Below are 9,374 nucleotides of genomic sequence, written 5' to 3' on the forward strand. Positions count from 1 at the left end.
TGGCTCTTTACTTCTAAACCCCGCCCAATGGCTCTTTAGGCCGCGCCCTATTGTGTGACGTCATATGACAGTATCCAATCACTCGCAGGGGGCGGGGTCGGCCTAGGAATGGCGGTCAACGGGGAGTCCCAGTGTGACGTCGGCGCTGCCGGCGGAGGTTCTCCTTCGGGTCCGTCTCTGGTTGAACGTGGCGGCGTCGGGGGTTTCCAGCTGACGCCCGTCGCGCGGAAGGCGGATCCCTCGGACCTGGTGGCGCTGGCTGAGGAAGTGCAGAAGGTGGGGCGCCTCTGGGCGTGTGCAGAGTGCCCCCCCGGGCTTCCCGCTCCTGGGTAGAGTGCCCCCCCCGGGCTTCCCGCTCCTGCGCTTCCGCAGAATGCCCACTTTGTCCCCTTGCATCGTTGATCACGTGCGGAGTGGTCCCTTTGCCCCGTGGTTCCGAGCATGTGCAGAGTGTTCCTGCCCCTCCCACTGTTGGGCATGGGTGCTCAGTGTTCCCGATTCATCTGCCTCTGAGTAGGTACTGTTAAATTGTGGAACTCCCTACCCCAGGATGTGATGGCTGCCAACTTGGAAGGCTTTCAGAGGGGAGTGGACATGTTCATGGATGAGAGAGCTATCCATGGCTACTAGTAAAAATGTATACTAGTCATGATGCATACCTATTCTCTCCAGGATCAGAGGAGCATGCCAAATATATTAGGTGCTATGGAACACAGGCAGGACGGTGCTGCTGCAGTTGTCTTGTTTGTGGGCTTCTTAGAGGCCCCTGGTTGCCCACTGAGTGAACAGACTGCTGGACTTGATGGGCCTTGGTCTGATCCAGCAGGACCTTTCTTATGTTCTTATGAGGCTTAAACAAAAATGAAAGAAAGTGCTCAGCACGTGCAATGTGCCCCTTCCTTCTATGAAGTAGTGTGCTCCTCTACTAAGCACATGTAAAGTAATTGCTCACTTAGCTGTCCTCTGATGCAAGGTTTATACAGCCTGCTCCCCTCCCCCCAATTAAGCCAAATAACGAGTTCAGTTTTGATAGTTTGACTAAAATGGCACAGAATGAGGTGTAGATATATTTTTAGTCAAGCTATCAAAACTAAACTCATATTTGTCTTATGGGGAGGGGGGGAAGCAGGCTGCATACACCTTCCATCAGAAGACAGCTAAGCAAGGCAATTGAGAGCCAGTGTGTTGTAGTGGTTTGAAGCGGTAGTGTGGTGTAGTGGTTTGAATCAATCTGGAGAACTGGGATTGATTCCTCACTCCTCCACATGAGCAGCGGAAGCTAATCTGGAGAACCAGGTTGGTTTCCCCTCTCCTACACATGAAGCCAGCTGGGTGACCTTGGGCTAGTCACAGTTCTCTCTGAACTCTCTCGGCCCCACCTACCTCACAGGGTGTCTATGGTGGGGAGGGGAAGGTGATTGTAAGCTGGTTTGAGTCTCCCTTAAGTGGTAGAGAAAGTCGGCATTTAAAAACCAACTCTTCTTCTTCTTCTTCCCTGCACAGCAACCCTGGTATTCCTTGGTGGTCTCCCATCCAAGTACTAGCCAGGACCGACTCTGCTTAGCTTGTGAGATCTGATGAGATCAGGCTATCCTGGGCCATCCAGAGCAGAGCGTGGTTAACAATGGCTTGTGCCATAAACCCAATCTTGCCTCTATGATGAGAGGCCTTTTACACTCACCATTTTCATTCAGCAGGTTAGAACCAGGAGCTTTTTAATCTGTGCTCTGTCGGGAAGCAAAGGCAGACAAAGACATCTGCTGGGAAGCGACCCCAGACGTAAATCGACTGCAGACTTAATAACTGGGCCAGCGCGGTGCCCTGTTTTAGTAGGTTAGAGTGTTAATCTTGCTTTCTCTGTGGAGGTACCGGCTGGAAGTCCCTCTTAAGGCCTTAATTCCTTTCTCCCCCGCAGGCGGATGATTTCGTCCGAGCGAACGCCTGCAACAGATTGACTGTCATAGCGGAACAAATCCGCTACCTGCAGGAACAGGCCCGGAAGGTAATGAGAAATCCATCCTGATTGAGGCCTGTGAAAGCGAGTGATTCTCAAAGGGCATTTGCTCCTGCAGAGATCTCTCCCACCCACTGGAAAGGAACCGGAGAAAAGCCTGGCTTGCCAAAGTGGAGAGGAGCAGCTGGTGAATAATGGCACCAGGGAGGGCATGTCAGCGTGGGCCAACCTGCTTGGTTTTTGCTGCGTCCTTGTATTGCAGCTTGGGTGGACGAAAAGTGGGGGGATATTTGGTCAGGCAGTGGAACTGAAACATTCGTGGGAGGGGAAGGGTCTCAGTGGAGGGGCTGTGGCTTAGTGGTAGAGCATCGGCTTGGCATGCAGAAGGTCCCAGGTTCAATCCCCAGCTCCTCCAGTTGAAGGCAAGTAGATGATGTGAAAGACCTCTGCCTGAGACCGTGGAGAGCCGCTGTCGGTCAGAGTAGAAAATACTGACTTTGATGGACCGAGGGTCTGATTCAGTATAAGGCAGCTTCATGTGTGTGTGTGTTCAAGAGTCCTATCGCTTGCGTGTCCTGCCAACTGATTTCCAGAGGGGTCACGCTGCAGCTGCATTCTCACAAACAGTTTAAGAAATACTTTTATGTGTGTTTGTGTGTGTGTGTGTATATATATATATATATATATTATTTTATTAGCACTACTTCATACATAAAACAATCGATTTTGCATCTATGAATAGAACTTATTTCTCAGATTTAAATTCTAATAGTTTACTTCTTTGCTAAATTACATTACATTGCCTTTTGAGTATTTTCTAATTTTGTTTTGCTCTGCATTTGCTTCAGCTGGCACAAAAGAACAGTATTTCGACTCCACACTCAAAAAACACGACTAATATTACAACTATTATTATACAAAATCTATTGTACCCCGTGCAAAGGTGACAAAAATTATATATTACAAATGCACATGAAAGATAAACGTTCCAAGCATCACCCCCACCACACAGACAACTGCATTCGTTTCAGACAAAATTATCTTAGGAAACATTTCTCTCTGAAATCTTTTTCCTTCCTTTTGGTTTTAATTTTCTCCTTAGCTTCCAGCCCTGTATGTAATAAAAAGCATTCCATTTTCCCTGAAAGTCCAATATTGGTCTATCAGGTGTATACGTTTTGCCATGACAACATACTCAGCTAATTTTTTCTTCCAGTGAATTAAATGTAGACATTTATCTGCTTTCTATTCTGCTGCATATTTTACCCTTGCCGCCATCACCATATATTTGAATAATTCATTATATTTTTTTGCGTATAGCTTGGTAATATATTTAATAACATATTTTGGGGGTCCATCACAGACTTAGTTTTTAGGATCTTTTGCATTTGGTCATGCATCTCTATCCAACATTTTTTACTATCACATCACACATAAAGCTGCCTTTTACTGAATCAGACCCTTGGTCCATCAAAGACAGTATTGTCTACTCAGACAGGCAGCGGCTCTCTGGGGTCTCAGACTTGAGGTCTTTCACATCACCTATTTGCCTAGTCCCTTTAACTGGAGATGCCAGGGGCTGAACCTGGGACCTTCTGCATACCAAGCAGACGCTCTACCACTGATCCACAGCTCCTACTTTCTTACATGATGTGCTGCGATTGTGGCACAGTTTCTCGCAGGGAGAGGAGTTGGAGCGTAACCACTTCTCTCGCATTTTAGGTTTTACAGGAGGCGACCAGAGACACAGACTTGCATCACGTTGCCTGCAACTTTGTGAAGAGGCCCGGAAATGTCTACTACTTGTACCGACGGGCAAGCGGTCAGAGATATTTCTCCATCATATCGCCTAAGGTAGCCGGCTGGGCTTCCTCGTGAAAGAGAGCCAAACGGAGGGAGGGGACTGAACTGGAGGCCATATTATCCTGCTAATATAAGGGTGATCTGGGGCGGATAGGTTCTGTATAGAAGCAGCCATTGCAAAAGCTGGAGGAACAATCACTCTGTTCTTATGTTCACACGGCTGCAGTAAAAGCAAAACTGTTCCTCCAGCCAGGGTAGCAGGTGGCCCAATCCAGACTGATCAGGATCTAGCAAGGGGAGCAGGGGCTTGCAGTCACAAGCTCTCCCTCGGCCATCCTATCCTGACTGTGATCCTTTCTGCTTGCAGTGAATAGACAGATGCCCGAGAAGGGAAAGCGTGGCTTCATGTACTATGTAATTTACTTAAGGAATTCAAAGGCCGCTAGCTTTGAGAGGGGATTAGAACATTTCAGGGAGGAGAGGTCTAACAGTATTAGCCATGACAGCTAAATGAAAGCTCCAGTTTCGAAGGCTGAGCTATAGACTCTAGCCTCTGTGCCGTGCTTTGTAGACCCTCTGGGAGAACTTTTTTTTTGTCCTCAAGTCATATCTCATTTATGGTGGGGTTTTCAAGGCAAGAGACATTCAGAGGTTTGCCATTGCCTGCCTCCGCGTCATGACCCTGGTATTCCTTGGAGGTTCTCCAGGTTAGAGTCCACTACTCATGTGGAGGAGCGTGGAATCAAACTCGGCTCTTCAGATTAGAGTCCACCGCTCCAAACCACCCTCTTAACCACTACGCCATGCTGGCTCTCTGTTCCACTTCTGATTGCAGATGGGAGAATCCTACATTTGTATGCTCTCTCTCACTAGTAATTAGCCACTGATTCACAAAGGCTGCCACCAGTCAGAGAAAGAACAGGAAACGACTGCTTAGAGAACGGGAAGTAATGGATTAGGCTGTAAAACAAAGGGGAATTTGGCAGGAAGAAAGAAGCGGGAAGCTTTGCTGAGCTGGACTTTTTCTGTGGAGTCATAGAAGACATGGTGCTTTGTGTAAGTTGAAACTGATATGGGGCAAGCCAATTTGGTGTGCCAACGGTAATGCAGAGACAGAAAAAGAGAGATTGTTTCTCCGAGTCTTGCAAAAGTTGCTTCTATACAGACATTTTATTTTATTTATATCTTGCCCTTTCCCAGCAGAGCCGGGCTCAGGACAGCTTACAACAATTAAAAAAAAATACAAATATAGAATTAAAACATATAATTTAAAACCCTAATTCCTAATCAAGTAATACAAGATGGCATCTTGCACTACGCAGCCACCTCATAAAGGTTTCACGTCTTTGGTTTCATGTCTAAACTGGTGTGTTTGGTATGTGTTTTTTTGAAGCAGCATCCATATAACCTTGCCTCCTAACGCTCCGCCTTTTCCCATTTTCCCGATTGCCACAATCTTTCCTGAGCCTAGTTTGGTATGATCATTCACGAAAAGCTACAGTCAAAGCATGCTGTGTAGACAGGAAGGTGTACGTTTTTGAAGCTCCTGCCCGCATTGATGCCATTTCCCTCGCCCTGGTCCCCCTGTCGCGATCTCCCCCTCCCCACCACCAGAGGACTTTTAAAAAATTGGTAATTGACATATCGCTATACCCTTAAGATACAGACAATGTGTCAATTTCAGTGATACTGCTATAGCTTAAAATTGGTAGCTGAGGTATCATAGTAGCTGTCACTTACAGAGTGTTTTTTTTAAAACCTTGGAAAAGGTCTCCATTGTGTGTGTATGTAAAATGCTGTCAAGTCGCAGCCGACTTATGGCGACCCCATAGGGTTTTCAAGGCTTTCAAGAAACTTTTGGAGGTGGTTTGCCACTGCCTGCCTCAATGCCACAACCCAGGTATTCCTTGGAGGTTGCCCGTCCAAATACTAACCAGTGCTGACCCTGCTTAACTTCTTAGATCTGACAAGGTCAGGAGTGGGCATGTTTGTGGAGGAGAGGGCTATCCATGGCTATTAGTCAACATAGATGCTAGTCATGATGCCTACCTATTCTCTCCAGGATCAGAGGAGCATGCCTATTATATTAGGTGCTTTGGAACACAGGCAGGATGGTGCTGCTGCAGCCGTCTTGTTTGTGGGCTTCCTAAAGGCCCCTGGCTGGCTATGGTGTGAACAGACTGCTGGACGTGATGGGCCTTGGTCTGATCCAGCAGGGCTTTTCTTAGGTTCTTATGGAGGATGGGGCTATCCATGGCTACTAGTCAAAATGAATACCAGTCATGATGCATACCTATTCTCTCCAGGATCAGAGAAGCATGCCTATTATATTAGGCAGGACAATGCTGCTGCAGTCGTCTTGTTTGTGGGCTTCCTAGAGGCACTGGTTGGCCACGGTATGAACAGACTGCTGGACTTGATGGACCTTGGTCTGATCCAGCATGGCCTTTCTTATATTAGCCTGAGGCTATCCAGGTCAAGGCCCATTGCCGTGGGGGAGGGTGGAATGGCAGCCACCGGTGCTGGGACAAGAAAAATGCTAGGGAAACTACCATGCAGCTGCTCTATCGCTGCTGCATCTGCCTCTGATTTCCTCGAGGGAATGCAGGAAACTATTGCCTAGTAAATGCTGCCTGTGTCTTGATGCGAGCTTGTCTTTTCTCCCCCTCCCGCACAGGAATGGGGCCCCAGCTGCCCCAGCGAGTTCCTTGGGGCCTACAAACTGCAGCCCGACTTGTCCTGGACCCCTTCGGACGACATCAAGAAGCGGGAGGCTGAGCTGAACGTCCTGGAGAAGCTGCTGAGCCAGCAGGCCCCTCTCCCGCCGTGCAGCGAGCCGAACTTCCAGGGCCTGACCGCGTGAAGTCTCTTTTTTTTGGGGGGGCGACCTGAACTGAGACAGCTGGTGGGAGGGGCTGGTGCTTCCTCCCCCCCCCCCATAATGGGTCTCGTTGGAGCAGTGTGGTGTCAGGATTGTGGTGGGAGCATCCTCTGTGCATGGTTATCTCAGATTGCTGTCTGGAAGTGTCGGACTGGGTGTCCCCCCCTTATTGATCTCTGAACATGAACAAACAGTTGCTTTTATGAAGCCCAGGGTTGGGATATATATTTTTTAAGCGTATGCACAGTTCTTCTGCAGACCCTTGGCCTGATCCACCTAGAAAGAGGCATCGGAAACCCATGGAGATGCTTGCTAGAGAGCAGCCCGAGATGCGTCTTCCGTTGCCAAATCTGTAATGACCAGGAATTTTCTGACTGTTTTTTCTGTTGATCTTGTTTTAGCCCTGCCTTTCCTCCAAGGAGATCAGGGAGGCACCCCTGGTTCTCCTGTCCTCCATTTTCCCCTCACAACAACCCTGTAAAGCACAGTAGGCTGAGAGAGAAACCGATTCAAAGTCACCCCAGGTATTTCATGGCTGAGTGGGGATTTGAATCCAGGTCTCCACAGCTGTGGTCCCAAAAGTAACTAATCTGCCCACTTGATTTCTTTGAGCCACTCGATCCCATTGTCCTCTGAATTAGTCCTTTTAAATTAGCTCTTCTCCCCTGCGTTTGAGCTTCCTCTGTGTGGTTGGCTCCACCTTCTGCAGGCAGCCATTTTGTGGTTGCGCCAAATGTGCCCACAGGTTCAGAAAGGTTGGGGTCCCCTGGTCTAGGCAGACAATCTGGTGGAAGCACAGAAAACCAGACTGGGGCAGAAGCATCAGCCCAATATCCTCTGCTGCATTCACTGCATGTCTGAAAATGGTTTTTTCTCAGCCAACTTATAGACATCCGGTATAATCTCTACTTGCAGATTTCATACAGCAACAGATGTACAGTCAGAATTAGGGTTACATATATGCTAACTGTCCCCATTTTCTGGCAAAGCGCCATCTTTATTTTTGCCCCTTCCTAAAGTTTTGTTGGTGTGAGTTGCTAGGCTTTGCGGTTCTTCGATGGCAAACTTTTTTTTTTTTGCTGCTGTCAAGTCACAGGTGACTTACAGTGACCTCCTAGGGCAGGGGTCCCCTTGAGAGCTCTTATCTGGCCCATGAGCCAACTGAGGTAGCCACACACACACCCTGCTCCTGATCTGGGCAGGCAAGCCCACTGCGAGCTCGCCAGCTGGGGCAGCTACCCCCCTGCTCCCAAAGTGTCAGTGTTCAAAGACTTTTAATGAAAGAAAATACTGTAAGACCATTTATGCTTGGTAATTAGCAGCGGATTCCAGGCTGAAGTGCCCTGCAGCTTTTTTGAGTTTTTCTCGCTGAACAGTCATTTAGGAAGTGACTGCGAAGCCAGTGTATACCTGCTTCACATTTCTTAAGAGACCCTCACAGCAACTAACGCGACCTTTTGTGTTTGCTCTGCCCCGCCGCGAAGAATCCCCTCAAGGAAGCATGCAAAATTCACAGCCGCGCATTAGCTATGCAAACGGAGGTTGCTAATGGAAGGAACAAAGGAACAGGAGAATGGGGGGTGGGTGGAATTTCTCCTTTTGCGTTGGGACCATGAGTAAGCATTTTAAAGGTCGCATTTAAAAAAACAGCTTTGAGCGAGCATCAAAATTGATCCTGCATAAATGGCCTAAGAGTGTTATTGTTTTAAGAATTTTAAGTAAAAAATAAAGTAAAAAAATATCATTAATTGGCTTTGCCTATGTCTTTTATAAAGTTGTATCTCTGGTACCTGGCATTAAATTTCATGGTATACATGGCTCGGCCCGACCACGTGACATTTATGTCATATCCGGTCCACGTAACAAATTAGTTCGACGACCCTGCTGCAGGTTTTTCAAGGCAAGAGACGTTCAGAGGTGGTTTGCTGTCGCCTGGTATTCCTTGGAGGTCTCCCATCCAAATACTTGTCAGGGTCGACCCTGCTTAGCTTCCGAGATTGGACTAGCTTCGGCTATCATGGCAACCCTACTCCAGGTATATTGGTTTAGTCCTAAACAGAGGATTTGAGATGGATAGCTAGGAAGGTCTACAGCAGCAAAATAAAACAAGTTCAGAGACACTGTATAGCCTCATAAAAGCTTATGTGGGAATCAATGGTGTTAAGTCTTTTAAGGTGTCGAACTAACTGCTGGTTTTATTATCCTCAGCAGAGTTACACCCTGACAAGTCTGTTGAAGCGAATGGGCAGAGAAGGGTGTAACTTTGCTTAGGAATGCACTGTAAATATGTTAAACAGTGGGTGGTGAATGTATTGCTTTTCTAATGCACGTACATGCAAAATGCATGACCGTTTGGGCATGGTGTAGTCCACAGGCTATTTTACACCCTGATAAGGGTGATTTCGTGCCCTCCAGCGTAGCACAGAGACATGCGTCTTCCTCTCCTCCCAATCCTCATACCAAAAATCATGGCTTCTACTGTAGGGCTCTGCTCCACTTCTGCACGGTGTTTTGCTTTATTCTGCAATCATCTGTATTCTCTATTTATTTATCAAATTTATATCCCACCCTCATCCCCAGCAAGCCAAAATCAAAACACAAAATATATAAAATACATAAAACCATCAACATCATTAAAGCCATAATCTCTATAATCATTATACATAGAGGGCCATAAATGTACCTAGGTGCAATAAAATACCACAGTGCAATAGAATATCAGCAGTTCAGCCCCCC

General features: G+C 47.4%; 1 protein-coding gene across 1 annotated transcript; it reads left to right on the forward strand.

Moving 5' to 3' along the window:
* Positions 1–108: 108 nt before the first annotated feature.
* On the forward strand, positions 109–6,623 carry C19H1orf50 (chromosome 19 C1orf50 homolog). The gene is made up of 4 exons (XM_056865377.1): positions 109–276; positions 1,916–2,002; positions 3,677–3,808; positions 6,435–6,623. The coding sequence occupies exons 1-4, from the start codon at positions 109–111 to the stop codon at positions 6,618–6,620; spliced, it is 573 nt and encodes a 190-aa protein (XP_056721355.1). The 3' UTR covers positions 6,621–6,623.
* The last annotated feature ends 2,751 nt before the right edge of the window (positions 6,624–9,374 follow it).

Source organism: Euleptes europaea, chromosome 19, assembly GCF_029931775.1.
Source record: "Euleptes europaea isolate rEulEur1 chromosome 19, rEulEur1.hap1, whole genome shotgun sequence".
In the NCBI taxonomy this organism is placed as follows: domain Eukaryota; kingdom Metazoa; phylum Chordata; class Lepidosauria; order Squamata; family Sphaerodactylidae; genus Euleptes; species Euleptes europaea.